This window comes from Fukomys damarensis, unplaced genomic scaffold (genome assembly GCF_012274545.1).
Source record: "Fukomys damarensis isolate Sample0158 unplaced genomic scaffold, DMR_v1.0_HiC HiC_scaffold_32, whole genome shotgun sequence".
NCBI lineage: Eukaryota > Metazoa > Chordata > Mammalia > Rodentia > Bathyergidae > Fukomys > Fukomys damarensis.
The window spans coordinates 37931350-37955750 of record NW_022900944.1 but is presented as its reverse complement, the minus strand read 5'-3'; the positions used below and the strand labels follow the sequence as shown (position 1 = coordinate 37955750).

Genomic DNA, 24401 nt, shown 5'->3' with positions numbered 1-24401 from the left:
TTTTTTTTTTTTTTTTTTTTTTTTTTTTTTTTTGAGAGGTCTTTCTATGTAGTTCAGGCTGGCCTTGAATTCACTTTGTAGCCCAGTCTGGCCTCGGATTCATGGTGAGCTTCCTGCCTCCACCTCCTAAGTATTGGGATTACAGGTGTGTGTCACCATGCCTGGCTTTATCGTCTAATCAGTTTTAGTTAGGAAGAATTCCCATTTTGAAAACAGCTGATTCTCTCAGAATGATCCATGCTTTTCCCTTTCTTGCTATAGCCTTTCAGCAATGGATTAGTGACAGTGATGGTTCCCCAGCTTCGGAGGGAAAACAGCTTGCTCCTATGGAATGTCTTTGACTTGAACACCCCGGTCCACACCTTTGTGGGACACGATGATGTGGTACTGGAGTTCCAGTGGAGGCGACAGAAGGAAGGTTTGTGGGGAAGATCGCTCCCTCTGAGCTGTGATGAGTGGCAGCACCGGGCATATGGGCCATGTGGGCCAGGAAGGAGCATACAGAGCAGGGCTGGGCTCTAGGAACCAAAGAGGGAGCGCACTGCCTTTAATCATAGGAGGGTAGGGATGAGATTTACTTCAGTGGTTCTGCCACGTGCTTTGCAAACACAAGGTCCTGAGTTCAATCCCCAGTACCAAAAAAAAAGAAAAAGAAAAAAAAATATATCTATGCACATGTATACATATAAATCTGTAACTCCCACCAAGGTCTAGAGAGAGAACATTCCAGGACTCCAGAAGCTTCCTGACCACAATCCTCTTCCTTCCCCTGCAGCATCACTATTTTTTGTTTGTTTGTTTGTTTTTTTGTTTGTTTTTTGAGACAGGGTCTCACTATGTAGTTCAGACTGTTGTGGAACTCATAGTGTGCCCAGGCTGGTCTCAAACTCAATCGATCCTCCTGCCTCAGCCTCCCAAGTGCTAGGATTATAGGCATGGGCATGGCCTGGCGCAGCATCACTATTGTAAAGCTTTTCATAGTAACTTCTATTTTTTTAAAAAAAATTACGGTTTTATCACTTTATTAATTTCTAAACATAGCTTAGGTTTGCCTGGTTTTGAACTTTTTTGAGTTTAATTGTTTACTTTGTTGTTTACTGTTAATTGTTTACTTTCCTCCCAACCTAATGATGCTCCAGTTTATTTGTAGTGCTTATCTTTAGTCAATTTTTATTAGGCCACCTCATGACTTGGTTTTGATTATCACTTAGAGGAAGGATCTTTCAAAGAGGTAGGAAGAAAATCAGGATGTGTGGCCAAGGGAAAAGAATGCTTCATGAAGAAAGTGGTGGTCATTGGTTTCAGGTGTTGCTGAAGTATGAAAATGAAGAATAAGACAAAAGCATTTAATTGAACAAAAGAGAAGCCATGGGTTGTGAAGCGGGGGTGATGTTCCAAAGTGGATGAAGGCTGAAAGCTGGATGCTAGATTATAAAATAGCCTAAACAGAGGCAGCAGGGCCAATTTTCTTGTCTTCAAGGGCAAGGAGATTGAGACAGTTGGTGGAGGCTGCAGCCCTCACTCTTTGAAGGTAGAGAGAAGATGCAAGGAAAGAAGCTGGGAAAGCAAGGCCCTGTGGGGAAGAGTGGGAAGGGTAAAAGGAGTGCGTAGAAGAGCGGAGATTATGAAGCACTTACACATGCCTTCTCCTCAAGTCAAGGATTTGTAAAACGGCCAAATGTAGGATCAGTTGGTGACTGTGAACGTGAGACTAGATGGCAGAGCGCGTTAGTGGGGACCAAGGGGTGCAAGGAGAGGGAGGGAAGGCAGAGAAGAGGAATGAGGAAGAATTGAGATCTATTATATGTATATATGTATGGTACCGATTCTCCGGGAGGAATGTGACTCAGTACATGCAAACGTGTACTAATAAAACATTTTTAACTGAAAAGAAAAAAGAATAGTTATTGTTTTGTTAGGGATATAGTCTTAAAAACTTTGGTTAAGGATAGTGGCACAGAAGGAAATAATATGAGAACAGGCCCTTGATCGTGTTCTCTCCCCTTAATCTCCCCACCCATAAAATGAGGTAATTGGCTGAGATTATTTCTACTGAGGGAGATTCAAGATGCTGTTAATTGCCCTAAGCATCCTGCTTTTTCATAAGATCTCTCACAAAGCACCCTGAACCTTTCAGAATAATTTCCTTTTAAGCAGACCTAGTATGCAAAAATATGATTCAGTTAATTAAGAAGATTAAATGTCAATTAATCATTTTTTTAAAGAGACGCATCACTTTATCAAAAGATTCTTTTGAACAGTAGGATACCACAATGCATTTAAAATAATTCATTTTTACAAAATATGTATTCATCCCCAGTTCCTCAGGAGCATATAAAAGGAAAAACATTTGCTAGAGGTGAAAGTTCAGTGTGACACAAATCTCAGCAACACTCTCCACCGGCTAATTTGCCAGTTACTATTTCACTTCATTTAAGTTTCTGCTCCAGTGGGACTTCCTTGGGGAGTCCTGTCTAAAAGCAGCTGTCCCATCAGTCTCTGTCCTCTTATTCTGTGTTATTTTTTATGCCTCTTAACACTATTTGGCACTTTATTGTATTTTTATTTATTTATTCTTATTTTTTGGTTCCAGGGATCAAACTTGGGACCTTGCGCTTGCGAGGCAAGGGGTGGAATCACTGAGCTAAATCCCTGGCCCTTATTGTATTTTTATTTGCTTGTCTTTTTTTCATCATTGGATTGTGAGCTCTATAAAGATAGAGATTATTTGTGCCATTGCCCTGGTAACTAGAAAAATACCTGGCTGTTTAATAAATATTTGCTGGGGCTGGCCATGGCGGCCCACACCAGTATCCTAGTATATGGGAGGCTGAAACAAGTTCAAGGCCAAATTACATAGTAAGACCCTGCTGGAAAAAAAAATGTGTTGGAGGCCAGGGATTTAGCACAGTGACACTGCACCTGCCCCACAAGGGCAACGTCCAGAGTTCAGTCCTTGGTACCACAACAACAACAAATAAAGTGTTGAGTGTATGTATGTTTGAATGAATCAGTGAATGAATGAATGTCACTCTATTGGGACTTGTAACAAAATAAGTGTTGAATCCAGAAGAATTTTTAGAATGCTTGTTTGGTGATTTCTAGGGTCCAAGGACTACCAACTGGTTACGTGGTCCCGTGATCAGACCTTGAGAATGTGGCGGGTAGATTTCCAGATGCAGAGGGTAGGTATTCAGTGCTGTTGGACACTATAACTTGATAACTTTAAAATGCAAGATTCAGAATTTGTGGACAGCGGGGGATTTAGCTCAGTGCTTCCACCACCTGCCTCACAAGCACAAGGACCTGAGTTTGATCCCCAGTACCAAAAAAAAAAAAAAAAAAAAAAAAAAAAAAAAAAATCCGTATTTGTGGAAGTTAGAGAATACATGGTAGACACTTAATATATTCTGGCTGGTTGGCTGAATGGCTGGGGTATGCCATGCTGACTTTGGGGTCTTTAAGAGCCAAAGTATTCAGCATGTTAAGCCCAGAGAGCTTCTGAATGCCCTTTTTCTCCTCTTGTATTCTGAAGCTGTTCAGAGCCTTTTCATCCATCGACAACACTTCTGTGAAGCTGCTCTCAGTTTTTCCTCCATACACGATACATGACAGCTGCTATGAACTGACTTTGTGATCCCTGCTCTATTCTACCCCATCATGGGCTGTCTTCTCCACAACTAACGCTAACTCCCTGATGGTGAGAAACATGTCTCACTGGTATTGCATCCCCCAAAGTACCTGGCACACTGCCTTGCACAGAACCGGTGGGAAATACTAGATATGATTTGCCACACTGCTTAGCATCCAGTCCCTCTTGAGCATATTGGTCAAGTCTCGTGATTCTATTGCCTTTTCAGTCTGTTTTCTCCAGAAAGTAGTATTTGCTCCATATGCTTTGAGGTTATGATATTTTTGCTCCTGAGTTGGCTAAGTGATGCCACGAAGGTTTGTGATTTCAATTAATTTTTTCTGAGCCCTACATAAACTTAGAATGTGAAGAAAAATGTCCAGAGTAGAGTAATAGAGTCTGTTACCCTGTGTATTTAACTAGGGAGAGTTGGTGATGGGTAAAATCTATTTTGATTGCATCAGTTGTTGGCTGATGTATCTCTGTCCTTTGTGATACTCGTTTTTAAGTCACAACTGGAACCAGACACACTGATCATTTCCACTGACTTCTATAGTCCTCTGTCTTCTACCTTTTGTTGCAGCTCTGTGCCAATGACATATTGGATAGTGATGAGTTCATTGAGAGCATTTCTCTTCTGCCGGAACCAGAGAAGACCCTGCACACCCAAGACACTGATCACCAGCACAACTCAAGCCACGGGGAGGAAGAAGGTACCCTGTCAGACTGGTCTGAGGAGAGGGCTCACTACACATTTCATAGCTATTTAGCAAATACCCAGAATGGACTCACTTTCCAGAATGTTTTCCAACATGGAGTGTCTCTCCTCTTAGCCTTAAAGGAAGATCCCCCTAGCAGTCTCCTGGAGGAGAGGAAGTCAGATCAGCTGGGCCTGCCGCAGACTCTGCAGCAGGAGTTCTCCCTTATCAATGTGCAGATCCGGAATGTCAATGTAGAGGTAACTCATAGCTTAAAGAGCCTGTCTCATGCTTGCTCATGGTGGTTTGTGGGAAAAGGGGCTATTTCAGCTAGCAAATAGCTTTGCAGCTCTAACAGGTGAGTCTCTCTGATTGCTGTCTTAATTCCTAGATTTTTTTTTTTTAAGAAATGGATGTTTCCCAGATGCAGACCTCCCACCCTGGCAGTGCTGGGATTAGAACTGAGGGAGGGCTTCATGTATGCTAGGCAAGCAGCTAGCCCTGAGGTGCAACCTGAGCCCCAGACTTTTTTCCTGCCTTATTCTCTTCTCCTGGGATGAACTACAGCATGCACTCCTCCTTAAGTGCTCCAATACCTCGTTTTGCTACCTATGACGCCACTTGTACCGGGAAGTACTCTTACTGGCAGAGAGTGGGGGAGTTAAAGCAGAGCTGACTTTGGAATCCCTCCTGACCCCCAGGCTCTCTGCACTATGCTTACTGTTGTCCTTTACAAGCTGGTTATTTCCTTACTGATTTTGTCCACAGTAAGAAGGTGGACAAAACTTCTATTCACTTAACACATGGAGCCATTTAATCTTTCACTTTTGGGCAAGTATTGAAACTGTTTGATTCAGAGAATTGCACGTCTCTCCAGGAAGGAGTTTTAATGCTTGGTTAGTTTTTCTTTTGCCCAGATTCATTTAACTGTAGGCAGCGATATATGCCATTACATGACTATCTCACAATTCTCTAAGCTAGGAGTGGTGGTGCACAGCTGTAATGCTAGCACTTGGGAAGCTGAGGCAGGAGGATAGAGGCAAGCTTGAGGCCAGCTTGGGTTGTCTAGTGAGACCAAAGCCAGCCTGAACTACATGTAGACCCTGTCTCAAAAAATAAAAAACAAAATAAAGCTGGGCATGGTGTAACATGCCTGTGATCCCAGCACTTGGGAGGCTGAGGCAGAAATGTGCTTGCCAGTTCTAGGCCACCTTGGGCTACATAGTGAGTTCAAGCCCAGTTTGAATTAAAAACAAACAAAAAATTGGCACACGCCTGTAATCCCAGCACTCGGGAGGCTGAGGCAGGAGGATCGCTGTGAGTTCGAGACCAGCCTGGGATACATAGTGAGTTCCAGGTCAGTCTCAACTACGTAGTGAGACCCTGTCTCAAAAAAACAAAACCAAAAAAAGAAATCCTCTAGCAAGTGTTTTACTTCATTTTATGGGTGAGCAGACTGAGATACCAGAGGTGAAATGGCTGGTCCAAAGTCGGCAGCTATTTGGTGGAAGAGGATAATGTTTGAATCCAAATCTCTGGCTTTCTGCCATATTTGCTCTTTTCACTGTCCTCCAGCTGCCCTCTCTAATTGACAGCACCAGAAATCAACAAATAGTTATCTATATTAACTCAGTTGATACTCCCTTTGGCCTAGTTGAAAACCATGTGGCTACCCAGTAATATGGTTTAAGAAGATCTTCTTCATTTCTTTCCTCAGGAGTCCCTCTTAAAAACTATTAAGGTCTAGGGCCGGGGATTTGGCTCAGTGGTTCTGCCGCCTGCCTTGCAAGTGTGAGGACCTGAGTTCGATCTCCGGTGCCAAAAAAAAAAATTAAGGTCTAATTCACACACCACAGAATTCACCCTTTTAAACTATGCAATTACTGGTTCTTAGTGTAGTCATAAAGTTGTGCAACCATCACTACCATCTAATCCAGAATATTCCATCATCCTAAAAAACATCCCCCTACTCATTAGCAGTTACTCTCTACTTGCCCTCTGCTCAGCTCCTGGCAGCCACAGATCTACTCTCTGTCTATGGATTTTCCCATGAGTACTTTTTAAGTTGAATCAGGTTATTATTATTATTATTTTCTTTTTTTTTTTTTTGGTACCAGTGATTGAACTTGGAACCTTGAGCTTGCGAGGCAGGCTGCAGAACCACTGAGCTAAATCCCCGGCCCTAATCAAATTATTTCTTTTAGTTTCTTCTTGCTTATTTTCTCATCTCAAAGTCAGATTGACAAATTTTAGCCAACTTCACAGCTTTGGGATAAAGCTTTTTTTTTAATCAAAATACTTTGAATTTATTAAATAAGTACTAAAATTTAAAAATCTGTTTTGAAAATGAAGTATCTCCCAGACTCACTTGTCTTTGTAAACTCTCCTCCCTTTATTGAGGTTCCAGGAACAGGGAGCATTCTTGTAGCTTTCTTAAAACTGTTTGCATCTTGCGGGGAAGGTAGAGCTCAGTGGTAGAGTGTTTGCCTAACGTGTGTAGGGTGCTGGGTTTGCAAATCCATTTGCATCTGAATGCTCTTTGCAGTCTATCTCCAAAGTAGTTGTGGGCTTGTGTCTTGCAGATGGATGCAGCAGATAGGAGCTGCACAGTGTCTGTACATTGTAGCAACCATCGCGTCAAGATGTTGGTGAAGTTCCCGGCGCAGTACCCCAACAACGCTGCCCCTTCCTTCCAGTTTATTAACCCCACCACCATTACGTCCACCATGAAAGCTAAGCTGTTAAAGGTGGGCCCCAGTTTCTCCTTGCTTTTGTAAGATGATCTCTGCTCATGTGCAGCAGTGTCTCGGTTGAGGAGGAAAATTGAGTGAAAATTCAGATAGATGAGATGTAAGAGTCATACGTTTCCTACACTGGCCTTTTACTTCCTGTAGATACCATTCATACAGTGGTCCTTAACCATTTTGTTGGATCATAGATGCCTTTTGGAAATCAAATGAAAACCATGGACCCTTCTTCAGAAAGATTTGCACAAATGCTGTATATAACTTCAGAAGTATTGCATATAAATACTTAGATCACATATGATATGCTCACAGATTGCATTAAAGCTATACATCAATCCAGGTTAGGAACCCTACAATATAATTTTATTTATCTAGAGAAAATAGGCAAGATGTATTCTGAAGCTAAAAGATATTTAATAATCAGAAAAAAAATGTAATAGTCATTAGAAAGAATCAATCTTATAGAAGGAACCGGCATTATCCTGGTGAGAGGCTAGCTAGCCACAGGCCATGTGTGTGAGGGATGGCAGTGTCTGTGTGTGGCCCTCACAGCCTGTTGGCCGGTCTTCAACCCTGCAGGTTCAGAAGCTTGATGTGAGGAGGGGAGAGCTTTATTTAAAAAGCCCATGGAGCAAGGTGTGCTGGCGCACACCTCTAATCCCAGCACCTAGGGTAAGACAGGCGGATCAAGAGTTCAAGTCCAGCCAGGGCTACATTGTAGTGAGGCCCTGTCTCAGAAAAATAAAGTAAAAAATCATGAGCCAGTTGGTAATACAATTTTTTTTTTGGTTTGAGCAGTTACATGAGTGAAGGAACTAAAATTCCCAGACAAACCCAAGCTGAGAGTTGCTTATCTTTGCCCATTTTGAATCATACATACATGAGTGTTGTGCATTGTGGTATGATATGTAACCAGAAATTTTCCAAGTGGCTTAAGAATCCCTGAAATGCTAATTACTGAGATTTTGTGGTATAGTATTTGGCATTTTAAACTTAGACTATTTCATTGCTTAGTTTAAGCATACGAAAAAGATGGGGTTTTTTCTTGTTGTTGTTTTGGATTTTGCATTGGTGTAAAAAGATAAGCTTATGGGAAGTCTTTAAAGGTATAGTTTGGTTCTGTCCAATAGAAATATAATGCAGGCCACATATAATTTCTGATTTTCAGTAACCACATTTTTAAAAGTTCTAAAAAGCAGGTAAATTAATTTTAATATATTTTAACTTTATCCAGTATATCTAAAATATTATTCTCATGTAACATAACATCAGAATAAAATTATTGAGATAGTTTACAGTTTGTTAGTTCTTCCCCAAGTCTGTGATTTTTTACAGCATCTTTTGGTTTGGATGAGGCCCATTGCACGTGGTCCAATTCATATGCCCACCTCAGTGTGGACAGAGCTTCCTGTCAATAGCATGCACCTTAAAATGTTAAGATTTTTTTGTTTTTTTCCTGCTGCACAGTAGGATTTATCACTTTAAAGGACCAAGAAAAAAATTGTGATTTTTACCAAGGAAAAATCTGTTCCTCCTGGCTTGCATCTCCACAACAGCTTTCAGTCCTGGTGAGCAGGTGTTGCCTCCAGGGCGCTGCCATTTCTTGTGAACAAGTGGGAGAGACCAAGGGGCAGAATTCACTGGAGAGAGGATAGTTCTGTTACTAGAACCTTCCCTGCCAAAATCAGCATGTGTGGCTCCTTGGCTGCACAGGGCTTCTTCTCGAGGAGGCTCAGGAAGACATCCTTCTCTCTGACTCTCCACCCCACAGGAGATAGGAGTGTGTTGTTCCAGAAGCCTCAGACCTGGTCATGCTCCAGTCCTCCTGCACACCATGCTTCTGACTACTTGGCAGAGTAAAGCAGCCAGGGAATATGGTGCTCTGCTTTTTTCTAATTTTTTTTTTTTTGGACACAGGGTCTTGCTTTGTAGCCCAGGATGTCCTTGAACTAGCCTAGACTGTTCTTCCTCAAAGTCATGGCAATCCTCCTGCCTCAGCCTCCCAAGCGCTGGGATTACAGGCGTGTGCCACCATGCCTGGCTAGTATGGTGCCATTCTTGACTGTGTTTTGGGTCTTTTTCTAGATCCTGAAGGATACCTCGCTGCAAAAAGTGAAACGCAACCAGAGCTGTTTGGAGCCCTGCCTGCGCCAGCTCGTCTCCTGCCTTGAGTCTTTTGTGGTGGGCATCGTGAAATTATACCACCTGATGCGTTCTGTCTTGTTTCATTTCTCCTCCCTGCAATCTTGTGCTCCCTGATTTTTAACATTGTACCCCTCTTTTGTAATTCAGCTTTAAGACAGGTTGTGGTCTTTAAGTTTGCATTTTAAATTTCAGAACCAAGAAGACAGCGCTTCCAGCAACCCATTCGCACTCCCAAACTCTGTCACACCACCCTTACCAACATTTGCGCGGGTCACCACTGCCTATGGGTCTTACCAGGATGCCAATATCCCCTTTCCTAGGACTTCTGGGGCCAGGTTCTGTGGAGCAGGTTGGTCTCTTGTGGTTCTGATTCTAGATCTTAAGAGAGTACGACCAAGAGTGTCATGTGTTCTGTATAAACATCATCAGAAAAGATTTTGTATTCATTTCCTGAGAACTCAAAAAGACTTTTTAGTGCCGTAGGGTGTGATGTCAAATTGGTGGTGGGGGCATGGCCTAAGAGTGTTCACCAGAAGTCAGACCTTCATTTTTTCATTCTGATGACCTTGGATTTGAGTCTGCTCAGATCCCTGATTCTTAGCTTAAGAGGATAAGTCTCCTAGCTGAGATTCGTAAAGTACCTGTGAAGATTTGATCCCATCTCTCCTGGACCCTGGCAATTCTGACCTTGTTCAGTCACGAACCTTTGCAATTTCATGAAACTAAACTATGTGTTATCTCTCAGGGATATTGAAATAGAAAAAATGCTTGCCCAATCCTGCTTTAGGGTTTCCTCATCCAGCAGCTCACTGACCTTGATGTGCCTATCTGCGGTCTCCTTTGCAGGCTACCTGGTGTACTTCACAAGGCCCATGACAATGCACCGAGCAGTGTCTCCAACAGAACCCACTCCCAGGTGAGTCTGAAGATACAGAGGACTCTGCAGCCACAGAGCCAGAAAGAAGCAGAAATCTGGGAAGGAGCATTGAGTCTATCTTTGGACAGTTTGTTTTAGTTCTTAAGTAAACTCCCAGTAGTATTCATTCAAGAAAGATCAAGGGCCAGGAATTTAGCTCAGTGGCGCCACATCTGCCTCACAAGTGCAAGGTTCTGAGTTTAATTCGTTGTACCAAAAAACAGAGAAAGATCAAGGTTCATTAAATTGAAGAAAAGCTGAGACTTCTGCTGTAAGGTTACTGTCAAACCACATAATTTTTTTTTTCCTTTGCAGTACTGGGGATTGGACCAAAGGAGTGCTGAGCTATATATTCAGCCCTTTTAAAATTTTCATCTTAAGACAGGGTCTTGCTAAGTTGCCCCGACTGTCCTTGAACTTGTGACTCTGCTGCTTCAGCCTTCTGAGTGGCTGGGATCACAGGCCTGTGCCAATATACTGTACCTGGGTGGCAAATTCTTTTTTAATATGCTTTTCTCCTATTGCTAAAGGATTGCTTGTTTTAATTGTTTAATATTAAACTGAAGACATCAGTTTATAACACTGATATACCTCTTCTAATATTACCAAAATATGTATAATGAGCAAAAATTAAATAAATATATTAGAAAAACTCAATGTGAAGTTTTAGGTTAAAATGCGAAAGAACATCCTTTCCTTTCCCATGTGCCAGGAGCTACTGTTAAAAACAGAACATGTTTATGTCATCTTCAATATTTTTTGTGTGCTTTTTTTTTCGTCCTGCTAGGAAATCTAGTGTAGCGGATAGGGCTATAGACTTAGGACCAAACTCTCCAGGCCTACGTGTTGACCCTGTGTTTCTGTGACATTATCTAAACAGCCTGAGTTTCTTCAGCAGTGACATGGCGGTGCTAACAGCACCCACTGCCTTTACTTGCTGGAAATGCTGAACAAGCAAGTCTTTGGAAAGGCACCGGAAGTCCTGCCTGGCACATGGGGAGTGTGCACACTGTTTCTGTGACCCCTGGTTTTTAAACTTTAAGGATGAAGTAATGTGTATAGTACTTGTTCTGTGGTAGGGCCACCAGGAGAACGTAGAATAAACATGCTATAAACATGCAGTATACAGGATGCAGCATCATTGGCCACAACAGTTAGAAATGAGTCACCAGGCTAAGAAGAACCCCTGCGGCAGTGTGAGCCCACGCTGCTGCCCTGCTGGGAGGGCACCAGGCTCCACACTGATCCAGGCAGAGGGGACCTTGACCCACAAGATCTGGGATCTGGCATTCAGTAACCAAGGAACTTGCACTGTACCAGATTCTGTTGGAAAACAGTCCCCTGCTTTCAAAGGGAAACCAGTGTCTGAATCTGGATTTTGATCATAGTTCTGCTAGGAATATTTTCTAGTCAGCAGTACTTTAATGGGATACAGTGAACATTGTACAGGTCTGAAACAGACTGCTTGATGACTACACTCAGATCAAAATAGAGAGCATTATCCTTACTCCCAGAAGTCCCTGATCCTTTTTCTTAGCCCCTCATCACCCAGAGGAAAAACCACTGTCCTGACTTTTATCACTGTAGTTATTTTTGCCCCTTCTTTTGATGGTTCTGGAGGTTTAATCCCAGGGAGCTATACTACTAAGCTACATCCCGACATCTTCCCTTCCCTTGTTGAGACAGGGTCTTGTTATGTTGCCCAGGTCGGACTTGAATTCATGACCCTCCTCCCTCAGCCTCTCTCAGTGCTGGGATTCCAGGTGTGTGTCATTGCACCTGGCTTTGTTTTGCTTGATTTTGAACTTTATTGAAATAGAATCCTGCAGCATGAACTGTTTTGTATCTGGCTTACTGTACTCAATTTAATGTTGCTGAACTTGATCCACATGGCTGCGTGGATCAGTAATTACATCGTACAGCGCAGGGTGTTCATTCTCCTATCAGTGGATATTTGGGCTATTTCCAGTTTGGGTTATTATGAGTACAAGCCTCTTTATAGACATGCGTGTTAATTTCTTTACTCAAGGAGTGAAACTGTGGGTCATGGGCTATAGACATGTTTGATTTTGTTAGAAATTGTCAAAAATTTGCACAGTGGTTGTGCCATTGCATCCATGGTGTTTCAGAGCACTGATTGCCCCACAGTGTGTCTCAAACCAGTCTTTTCAAGCTCTATCCTTGTGGTGGGTGTGAAATATTATCTCATCATGGTTCTTGTGTTCATTGTGGTTTTACCTAGCATTTCTGCGATCAAGACTAATGGGGCAAAGCAGCTTTTGTGTGCTCGTTGACCATTTGGTTATGTTTGTTTGTGATGCTCCTGTTTAAGTATTATGCACTTTTTTGAGGTACTGGAGTTCTTATTTGTTTGTGATATTTAATTTCATTGCATATCTTTTTAGATGTGTGTATTGATTTTCTCCTAATCTGTGGCTTTTTTCTCCTTCATGATTTTTGATGAACAGCAATTTTTAGTTTTAATATATGTGCTGCCAAAGCGAGCACCAATTTTCAGTTTTGATGATGTCCAGTTTACCACTTTTTAATCTTACGGGTAGTGATTTTTGTGTTGAATTCAAAAAACCTTTATCTACACCAAAATCACAGAAATTTCCTTTTGTATTTTCTTCTGAAAGTTTTGTGGTTTCTGATTTAAGGTCCTTTGTGGTTTCTGAGCCATCTTGTGTACGGTGTAAGCTAAGGGTCAAAGTTTGTTTTACTCAGTAGAGATGAACAGTTGTTCTAGTTCCAGTTATGAAAAGATTATGTTTATTTATTGAATTCATAATAATATTGCCTGTATAGCAAGTTTTCAAATCTGATAGTTGAAGGCTTCTAATTTTATTATTCTCGTTTAGTTTTATGTTGGCTATTCTAGATCTTTTTGTATCTCCATAAAATAAAATCAACTTAGTTTCTATTTAAAAAGCAAAACAAGGGCCAGGAATTTAGCTCAGTGGTTCCGGTGCCTGCCTTGCAAGCACAAGAACCCAAGTTCGATTGCTGGTACCAAAAAAGAACAAAACAAAACCCAGTTTCTGTTATTGTATTGGTTCAATGCAGTTCTAGATTGGTTCAGAGGAAACTGACACCTTAACAACATGGAATCCTCTAGCCCACTAACATCATACATCTCTCCAGTTTTTTATATCTTTAATTTCTCTTAGTAATATTTTGTATTTTCAATGTGCTTTTTTGTTTGTTTTTTTGAGACAGGGTCTCACTACCTAATTTAGGCTGCTCTGGAACTCACTGTGCAGCCCAGCCTAGTCTCGAACTGGCAGCGATCCTTCTGCCTCAGCCTCCCAAGTACTGGGATTATAGGCGTCCACTACCACACCCGGCTCTGTACATTTTTAATTAAATGTGTTGTTAGGGCTTTGACATGTTTTATTAAATTTGTTTCCAAGTATTTGATGTTTTGATGCTATTGTAAATGAAACAATATAAATATTTTAGCAGTATTTGTTTCTAATATATAGACATACAGATTTGTATAGATTGACCTTGTATCTAAATTTACTGATTGCTATTTTAGTATATGTGCTGCCCAAGGGAGGACTAAATTTACTAATTTATTCTAGCAGTTTGTAGATTCCTTTGAATTCTGTGTATCCAATCATGGAAGCATTCTGTCTGCAGATAAAACATTTTTCAGTTCAAACTTTTTTTTTTTTTTAATTTTGTTTTTCTTTCCATGTCTTTTCCTCTTGGTTTCATCAAATGCTAAGAATGGCAGTTCTTAGAAATATGAAAAGACTGTAGCCAGGGTAGATAACTCTTATTTTTAATGACAGATCTCTCTCGGCCCTATCTGCCTATCACACTGGCTTGATTGCACCCATGAAGATTCGCACAGAGGCCCCCGGCAATCTTCGATTGTATAGTGGGAGCCCCACTCGCAGCGAGAAAGAGCAGGTCTCCATCAGCTCCTTCTACTACAAGGAGCGGGTAAGTGCCTGAGCCATTGCCTTTGATTCTCACTCTTCTCCCTCCCTGCCCTTGCTGTTTATACCCCTGCCTACCATGCACAGCAGTTTAGTAATCCCTGTATAGTCTTTCACTTTCATAATTAGTTCTTTTATGAAAGGCCAACGCTCTGTTCCTTTCCTTGGTTTTAACCAGTGTGGCTTGTGGGATGGGGAGGAGGGGTGAGCTCTGCAGTCCTTCACACTCTGTGTGACCCCGTCATGTAACCTCCATCCACCCAGTTGCTCCCTGTTATTTCAGGTGTAATAAATAGCATCAGGTCTTCCTTGCCGTTCTGGTATTTGTCAACAAATTAAAGGATGTTCTGAAAGCTAGGAGTTTTGATACATTTGGAACTTCATAGTTATGAGATCTTTAAAATTGATATCTGAAAGGTTTTGTACTTCTGTTAAGAATGTGCATGAGTACCCTTTAGAACAGATCCGTTTATACAGAAATCACCTGACTTGTCCTTATGTTCCAGAGTTATTAGAGAACTCATCGTCCCTAAAGTAGTTACCACGGAGCCAGCAGAAACCTTTGGTAGCAGCAGTGTAGAGAGTCCTGGCAGAACATAGGAATGGTCACAGGAACTCTTTCTGTGTTGTCAGACTGAGAATCTGGCTTGAACAGGTTTTAGCTGGCATAGCATGTAAACAGTTTACTGAGCTGCTGCATAAACTCAGTCCTTAGGAATTCTTGGGTGTCACTCCCTGCTAAATGAGAAATAATAATTTATTTTGTTCTTAAAAATTGAGTTAGTTTAAAATTTAAAACCAAGTTTCTGTCAGGTATTGGAACTGTCTTCACTTGGGTTGCAGTGTAGCACCCAACCTTGGCTTGTGGTAGGTGACCAGCCCTGACTTTGTGTAGTCTTAGAGCTTTATGTGACTGAGTGGCAGTAACTTATGCTTCAAACTGGACCAGTTGCGTTGCAAAGTTTTCAGTCAAGCATAGAAAATGGTTGTTACCTTCTCGGCCAACTTTCCGTAGTCCCCTTCCTCACATGTCTGATGAAGTTCTGTCTCCCTGACTGTCACAGACCTCATTAGAATACCTATCTAACACCTTAAGTCCTTTACTTTCAAATTTTTTTAACTTTTTTTTTTTTTCTTTTTCTGCAGGCTAGCAGGTAACTGAGTAGATGATTTGATAAGTTGTTTGGAACTAAGGCATTTAATTGCCATAAAACCCAGACATACTCATGGTTGAATAAATGTGAGAAACTTTAAGTCAGGGCTGTGCTGAGGAGATCTTTTAGTCACAGGCAAATCTGAATTTCCCTTCTATTCATGTCAGGTGCTACCTGCCTGTGCTTGGGATATAATTGAGCAGTACTTTTGACTTTGGGGTTGTGTGTAAAGCCCATTTGTAGTCAAAGTAACTCCATTTCCAAGACAGGACCTCCTCTAGTGTAAAAACATTGGTAAAACCTGTGTTCATGTCCCTGATGGTCTGGCTGCAAACACCATAGTCCTAACAAGGGACCGGAGCAGGGGGCTGATAGGATCTGCTGGGGAGTGGAGGAAGATTGTGAAACTGTTTGGGATAGTTCCCAATACACCACTACTCCACAGAAGATGGGCCATTCTAGTACCCTGGTCTGACACAGCATCTGGTCTTTAAGTTTTAAACAGTGACCAAAATGAAATGGGTGGGCACTTTTATTATAATCTCACATGAAACTTAGGTATTGATGTACAATATGCATACAGAAAATTTCCTAAATCACAGTGGGGATGGAGTTGAGTATATTCAATATCACAAAGGTCATTGCAGGACCCTGAGACTCTCTAGAGAAGGTAGACAAATTTTAGTGTTTGACATATAATAATTATTAGGTTAAATCATATGAAATTGCTAATACTTGATCATTTTTTATCTAAAATAATTTTCATGCTGTTCATCCTATTAATTTAAGAAAACAAAAATGATTAAGTCAGGTATTTTGTGATAAGTCTGAAGTAACCTTATCTCTCCCTGAAGCTTGTTCATGCCCATCGTTTTTAACTAGGGTGGAGGAGGCAGTAAAGTCACGAAATTCTGCCATCATATCTACGTGGACTGCCGCTTCTCCCTTAAAGAGCTTGCTCTTCCTCAAGGAGCATTTTTTAGTCCGCAAGAGTCTAGCTTCACCTGTCAACTGATAGTACTTTTTATTACTTTTATTCAGGGAACATTTCAGCTTACTAAAAAATTTTGTGCTCCAATTTTTCTCCAACATACTTTTATTCCCTTTTAGATCTCTACTCTTTTCCTGAGATCTTTAACAGAGAGAATGAAGGAGTAGAGAATATGCCTGCCAGAAGATCTAGTAGTGAAGGAATTCCAAGATGTTTTTGAGATTGTAAAGGCTCTTTGAAGAGCCATTTGCACACTGTTGTTTGTTTTTCTTGTGTTTTTAGCCTGCCCTACATAGGTCAATTTGTTATATGCACCCAGTGTTCCAAGGTTTCTTCTCTAAAAACTTAAAATTGTGAGAGACCTAAAAATCTGTCTGATTTCATAGCAAGTCAGAAAGCAAAGCAGTGCTCACATGAATGAATTTAGCAAGCAGACCAACTATTAATAGCTGATGAAATTTTGTTTATTCCTAGGATAAATCAGAAGGCCCAGAACTTGTGATGAACATTAGATATTACCCTATAAACACTTAAAAAAAAAATCACAGCCTTTCATCTGTGCTTTAGTGTGTGTTACTAAAATACTTTTGGTGTAAAACCTAGGGAGGTCTTTATGTTAATAAAATACCTTCTGGTCTCCAGAGTCAGGCTCATGTGCTCCCAGTTCCATGCTCTTAAAATCCCCTCAAGAGTATTCCTCCTCCTGCTCTTTGTTTTCTAAGGCTCCACACTCCCCAGCATAGCTCTGAAAGTAGCCCCAAAGTCCCATTGTCCAGACGTGCAATTTTCTCATCAGTCCCCACCCAGCCACTCCCACCCCCAAACTGGGTACTGAGCCTGTAGAAGAGCTTTTTCGTTTTCGGGAATGAGACTGTCCTCTCAGCCAGTGTTTTCTTCTCATTGAGTGGGGGTGGGGTTCCCACAGAGTCTTCCCCTATTTCTTTGCTTGCATTATACTCTTAGTCCTTGTTCAAACACCTCAGCCCTTGATTGCAGTCCCTTTATCAGAACTGTGTTGGCATCAGACTCCTTGTGCCCAAAACGTGACTGAAGAGCAGTGAAGTGAAGCTGGGTTTGGCGTGTGCTGGGAGGGGTGGGGAGCCAGGGAGTTGGAACACTGTGTTTCTGAGGTTCACATTTTTTGCTGTTCCACTCCCAGTTCTGTGGTATATATACCTTTTAATCCATCAGATGTGGGGAAGCTTTCGTTTTATTCTATATTTTTCCCTTTTAATTTTCTTGGTGTTTTTCTTCCCTCTTCCTGGGTGTAACGTTTTCACACACAGATGTCTCCTCGCTCTGCCCGGCGACGTTGGTCCATACAAGCAATTAACGACTTCCCGGTACTGTGCGCTGTGCAAATGCTCTCCTTAACTAATCCTGTCTCTACCCAAAGGCCCAAGAATAAAATGCCACCTGCCTGGCTTTGAGGAACCTGAAATGACAGGTTAGCTGGCTTTCAGGACCAGCAACAGTAAATTCTTCTCTCTGAGGAGTCCAGCTCCAAGGACTGCCTCCTTGTTCCATCATGGGGTTACAAATGGGTAAATGTTGGGAAAGATCACAGGTGGATTTCTTTGTAAGTGAAACTTAATACTGGGTTCTTGGCAGGAACCCCAATGAAATGACTTTAGCTTACCTGATTTTACTTGGAGCATTTGTGTAATACCATGGAGTTTCAAATGCCTACCTTTGGCATGGGGGGAGCAGAGGAAGATATAAGAGGCTTCTGCCACTTGGCCTCTGTTTTTGTAGTTTTGCTCTAGCTCAGAGAGGGAAGTGCCCACCTGCTTCACTGGCATGATACATAAGATAGTTTTATCCTTTAGGAATTTTCTAGAACAAATTTTTTCCTTGCCATAAGTATTTTGCATTTGACAATAAACCTCTGCTATAGCTATCCCCTCTTCTTCCTTTCCTTCATACTCATCCCTATTGGCCAATCCCCTCTTCTGTCTTCCTCCCATCCCCTTCAAGTTTCAGTAGTGCCAAGGTGACCTCAAGTTAGCCTTGAGGCTTCAGGTCAATTTCATGTGGTATAAAGAATGTTTAGGAAAAAAAAAAAAAAAAAGAATGTTTAGAGAACAGTCCTATAACATTTTTTATATAAAAACCAGATAAAGTAAGGAGCCTGATGAGCAAGTACCACTGCTACCAACAACTTGCTGGTGGCCACTAACATGGCCATCTTTCCTCAAAAAGCTGGGCCCAGTCAACCCAACTGCTGAAGCTCCACTGATTTTTCAGAAGTCCCCGTTTTCACTGCTCCTTAAATAGGAACCCATTTTGGCTCGCTGCCCACTGTGCTGATTACTCATTGTTGATGGGGTTGCTGCGAAGCAGTTGGTGGCTTATTCTTGGGCTGTCTTTACATTTAACCCATTTACTGGCATTGATGTTGCCTCCAATTGTAACAGTAACACTGGTGGTACAGTGGCAAGCTGGCTGTTGGTTGTCATTCAGTGCTATTTGCACCAGTACCCTCCTCCCCCTTCCTCCCTGTCTTCTTTGCCATATGCCACAAACACCTTCCTAGGATGTTCAAGTGGGGCATCCTGGAGCTTATCACATAATTTGTCTGTCTTGCTTTGTCTCTCTTTCCTCAGTCCCTTCTCATGAAATCTGGGAAGGGACATTTTCTGTTGATGGAGCTTTGAAAAGACCTAAGAAAAAGAGTCCTTTGCCTTCCAGAAATACCAATTTTAGCACAAAACACACCGAAGCTGGACAGAGTGGGACTGGAGCAGCACAAGAGGGTGAGGAACATTTAGTCCCTGGTGCACTTCCTTAACCCTGATGGAGTAACCTACTTTAGCCTAGAATGGCATTGTTCTCTAAAACCATAGTCCTGGGAGAAGTCCATATGTTACTACCTGACAGCAGCATAGACAAAAGAGACTGCCCTGCAAGATGTTAAAAGTGAAATCACTTTTAAGGGAAGTGTGGATGAAACAGGAGTGCTTTCTATTGCCAGAGTCCTGGAGGAAAACTCCTGAAAATTTGTCCATCTTTTTGTTAGAGAATAGCCAGAATCTCTAAGGCCCCAACTAATATTTGATTATAGAGATTCAGTATATCTTCACTTAGGCAGCATTGTTATATTCAAATCTCCAGAATAATTAGCCATTGGGATTACTGAGTGACCCCTGTAACCTGAAGGGAAGACATTTCATCTTTAAAGCCAACCACCAATTTAAAAAGCACAGCAAAAATTAGCAGTGTTTTCTAATCACTTAAGAAGTTTTGATAATGTTTTAGTTATTCCTTGCTGGATTTAAAAAAAAAAAACAAGCTACTAGTGCTGTCCCATGTGGCTTTTATAGTTTGACTCCTGGTGGCAGCTAGAATCAGGGTGATGTTGGGAAACCGCTTTCTATTGTAGGCTCAGAGATAGCAGAGAAAGTTTCCAGAAGGCATTTCCTGTTCATCCAGTCAGATCAAACAGAAAATCCTAGAATGCTGGTGTCTCAATAAATCCCAGGAAATACAGATTTTCCTAATTTAATGAAGGATATCACAGAAACTTGTCAAAGACCACTATCTTTCCATTTTTGTCAGGTATTTATTGACAGCGCACACTGGCTTGTTTCTACTGATCTTTGTAACCCAAGACTGCAGATGGGGGAAGAGTCCTAAGACATCTCTTCAGACTGAGTTTTCATCTATCTAAACTAAAAACACATGTATGGGGCAGACTCTCAAGCCCAGCCTGAAATAGAGAGTCGTGGTCTGGATCTGTAGTCATGTTGCTTAGCAGAAGAGTGACTGAAGAACTCAGTAGTTGTAGGATAGTGTGAGGTAGGCAACGCTTGAATCAAATGTCAATCTTACATATGGAAGTGAATCCATTTAAAAATGGACCATTATGTATTAACAGGTAGCTTTGTCGAGACTTGATTCTTGTCCTTGTTAACCTAAAATCATACACAATACTGAAAAACTAATTAACAATGGGCTGAGCAGCCTGATGGGCCTGTTCCAATCCCAGGTGTGTAACTGACCTTGACTAGGCCTCACATTCCTACACAAAGGTGCGATCCCTCTATGCTGGGGAGCCCTGGTGAGCTGCGTGTCACTCAGGCCGAGCTGTCCTTTAGCAGGTGCTAACATGGCTGTGACAACAACAGGCAAGACTTGAAGTCTTAAGTCAAACATCCGTACACTTGGACATGTTTACCATCAGTTTCCACATGAACCAGGCTACTCACAAATGAGCCACTTTGCCATGAGGCTTCATATAATGAATAATGTGCTTTTATTAGGTTTGCTTTAAAAGCCAGGAAATTGTGGTTCTTTCAGTGTGTTCTCAATGCTAGCAGACGCCATCCCCCCAACCCCAGGCCTCCATCTGTTTCAGCTGTCATGAGTTGTTCGATTGTTCAGGTGCTTCTTGTTTTCTCTTTACAATAAAGGAGCCAGGGCAACTTCCTGGAACCGTGTTTAGAAGCCTTCCAACCAACCTGGAAGACTTAGACTGATCATATTCCATTCTAGTTGGAATCTTTTTAGCATAGATTTTCTTCAGTAACCTAAATCTCATTTGAGATGGTCAATTGTGTGGTTCCTGTGAGCATGTTGCTTCCAGCTAGCTACACACCTTGTGCTGTTCACTGTCACTGCAGGGCAGATGTGCACCGAGTAACCCTCCTACATCAGTCAGGTCATGCACGTGTGACTACAGCTGTCTCATGTCAGATAACACTGCCTGCCTGGCTCCAGCCCATTCTGACAGGGCTGTTTGCTCTTTAACATGTCCTTCCCTTATATGCACCCAAATCAGGATGTTTGTGGCTAAAGAATAATTTTGTTGATAGTATCTCATAATTCTTCAGAAGAGAACCAAAGCACTAACGTATTGAAGAGCTACCCCAAAACAGTAGATTAAACTTCTTGTACTCAAGAATAATGACTTGCTCAGGAGGCTGAGACAGGAGGATTGAGAGTTTGAGTCCAGCTTGGGCAAATTAGTGCCCAGTGAGACCCTGCCTCAAAATAAAAAATAGAAGGACTGGGGTGGTAGTTCAGTTGGAAGGCCGTGGGTTCAATCCCCAGTACCGCAACAAACAAAAACAAACAAACAAAAAAACCACACACACAACACTTGTACAGATAAGTAGTAAATAGTAACAGAACTACTTACTTCAGATCAAATGGGTTAAGGTTCCAAATTGATCATGCAGCGTATGTACTCCATATCGTGATGAACGATTCACAGATGCCTCAGGTAGATTTCTTCACTCACCCTGCCTGGTACTAAGTCAATGTGTCCTGGCTTTAAGTCCCAAGACACATGCTAACCTGCTAGAAGTTATGTGCATTGGGCTCCTTTGGGATTAGTTGGGACACCAGTGGTCAGAAATGCCTGGATTTAGACCAAGGCTAATTTACAAAAGAGTGATTATATAAGAATCACTTGTGGAAAATGAGTTTTTTATGAGTAATCTAAATAATGAGCTTTTTTAGATTCCTGAGAGTTCATGTGCTTTCATCATAATTGGATTTTTTAGGTTATACTTTTCAGTTTGTGTAGTTTGCACCTATATCTTTTTATTGTACCTGTACTGACCTTGTGATATTGGACAGCAGAGCTCATTATCCACAAGTTGTCAATGAGCAAAGAAAGAGTGACACGCATGAGACGAAAACTGCAATAAAAAATTAATTTGTCCAGGGTCATATTGAGAGTAAGACCAATTACACTTAGTTTTCTGACTCTCACTTGCAGGCTCTTTTCACTTGCTCCTTTTTGTCTCCTTCGTTAATAAATATGTCACTCCCTTCCATAGTTGGCTCACTTTGGTGACCTCTTTGTTAACTTCTGGAAATGAAATAAAAGTGAATACAGTATTGCTCCCTTTTCTGGTTGTCATCTGGAAGATGCCAGGTGGGGTGACACTCTAATAATTATCGTTTTTCCAGGATGTTTCCCATTTCACACATCCAGATTCCTTACAGAGAGCCACTTACAGGGACGGCTCTGGGGGTTGGGCACTTCCTGTGTCCATTACCCATATCCTCCGACTCACATATTTTTGACCTTTTGAAATGATCACCTCTAGAAATCATTCAGGCCTGCTAAACAAAAACAAAACAGGATAATTCTCCTTAAGCTGCCGCATTTCTTTATCTTCCTCTCTAGATTAAGGTTTGCAAAGCCCACACTGCTGTGTCTGACTTAAAATTTCAGCAAACCCTCTTGAAACTGAGAAGAAAAAAACTTTGATAGTTTGTTTCAGTCAAGAACTTTGAACCTAGTACTGAACTCAACCTTAAAATTCACTCTTCCTCTGCATTTTGGGATCTTTACTAATTTATTTACCTGCTGTTTTAAAATTAATTCATTAATTCTGGCTTCCTGGTATTATTTTCTGAGCACCTGCAGAATATAGATAGTCCTGCAGTAGGTGCCTATTTTCCCATTAGGATTTTGGATCAAAAGCTCAGTGCCCTTTGCCAACCTTCTATTTCCTACAGATGCTGATTCTTGTAATTGTGGGCATGATGTAATTTAAAGTCTGCAAATTACCAATGATGCAAAATGTGATGAGCTCCGCAACTGTAGGCTTCCACTCCACAAAGTCCCAATTAGTTACATCTTGACATTTCCCCCAGAAATCAAGGAGATGGAAAAGTAAGCGCGAGGGTTCAGACTCTGGCAACCGACCCATCAAGGCTGCTGGGAAGGTCATCATCCAGGATGTCTCGTGCCTCCTTCCTGTTCACAAGTCTCTGGGAGAACTGTACATGTAAGTTCAAGATTTCATTTGTGCTGTGCTATTTCTTAGGATTGGCAAATCTTTTTTTTTTTTTAATGTTGGAAGCTTTTCTTCAAAAGCAGTTTAGGAGAAGTTCAGTGTATTTGTTTTCTGTTGCCCCATAACAAATAATGGCAAATTTGTCAGCTTTGGACAACATACATTTATTCTTTAGTTTCTGTGGATCAGGATTCGGGGTGTGGCTTCGCTGGGCCTCTGCCCCAGATCTCACCCAAATGAAATCGTGACATTGGCTAACTGGTGGCCTCTTCTGATGCTCAAGGTCCTCTTCCAAGCTCATTCACTTGTTAGAATTTGGACTCTTGCAGCTGTAGAAAGCTTCTGTGAATTTCATCTTCCTTGAGACCAGCAAGAGTGGCTCACAGACCATTCACCTGCCCCACCTGCTTAGGTTGGGCCCACCCAGGATAGTCTGCCTTTTAACAAATTCAGAGTCACCTGCTTATTAATCAGGGGTGTGATATACCATTAATATTCACTGGTCCCACCTGTATTCAGAGGGAGGGGATTGTGCAAGATATATACGGCAAGGTGCAGGAATCTTGGGGACCGTCTTAGAATTCTGCCTCCCACACCTAATATGTAAATCAGATCAGAACACAGCTGCTTTGGTTGAAGGGAAGTGTGAGGTGGGTGACTGGTTTGCAGAGTTGGCTTGTGGTTCCCCTTCTCCTTCCTGAATTTAAACACATAATGAAAAAATTTCTTTCATAGTGTATACCTAGCACAGTATTCTGTGTAGAAGCTGTAGTCTTGTTGCACATATTTAAATCCCCTGAGCCTTGGCAGTGGCACAGGAAAGCTAGTCAGCAATTCCATATTTGAGAATGGCCTCTTTTCCTGACTTCACAGTGGTTAGGAATTTCTCCTTCCCCAAGCTGGCTCCCCCACAGCCCCATTAACTTCATCTCTAGCTAATTCTTTCCCCCAGGTCAGATGGAAAGGAGCTTGAGAGCAACAAGGGGTGAAATACTTCGGGTGACAACCAAAGAGGTAGTTTTTAGTGTGTTAAACCGGGAGGAGTTTGAAAGGAGAGAAACTCTTTTACTCTTTTTAAAATTTTTCAGATTGAACGTGAATGATATTCAAGAAACATGTCAAAAGAATGCCACTTCTGCCGTGCTTGTTGGAAGGAAGGATCTTGTCCAGGTATTGTGCATCACTTTGGGTGGAGCTCTGGGTTTTTCTGTAGAAGCAGGTTATTTTCACTTGGTAGTTGTGGATTAGCAACATTTTCAAGGCATATTTTTTTCTACTTCACAATTCCTTTCTCATTCTTTTTGCCAGTCTCTAAGAGCTAGCACAGCTTCCCAAACTCTCTGGATGTTTTGCTTATGAGTTGCGAAAACCCTGAAGCATTTACTGATTTTTTTTTTTTTTTTTTTTTTTTCCG

The 24401-nt window shown here is 41.6% G+C and overlaps 1 protein-coding gene across 4 annotated transcripts in view; it reads left to right on the top strand.

Annotated features, from left to right (window-relative positions):
* Positions 1-24401, top strand: part of Wdr59 (WD repeat domain 59) — an 84474-nt gene that overhangs the window by 43975 nt on the left and 16098 nt on the right. The window contains exons 10-21 of one of the 4 annotated variants that reach the window (XM_010644396.2): positions 262-418; positions 3106-3185; positions 4215-4344; positions 4465-4589; positions 6912-7076; positions 9162-9257; positions 9414-9570; positions 10068-10137; positions 13938-14091; positions 17519-17575; positions 22845-22978; positions 24076-24157. In XM_010644396.2, the coding sequence (XP_010642698.1) occupies positions 262-418; positions 3106-3185; positions 4215-4344; positions 4465-4589; positions 6912-7076; positions 9162-9257; positions 9414-9570; positions 10068-10137; positions 13938-14091; positions 17519-17575; positions 22845-22978; positions 24076-24157 (1407 nt within the window). Of the gene's footprint in view, positions 1-261; positions 419-3105; positions 3186-4214; positions 4345-4464; positions 4590-6890; positions 7077-9161; positions 9258-9413; positions 9571-10067; positions 10138-13937; positions 14092-17518; positions 17576-22844; positions 22979-24075; positions 24158-24401 lie in introns of all 4 variants that reach the window. The other 3 variants (XM_010644395.2, XM_010644398.2, XM_010644397.2) reach the window with 3 other exon arrangements.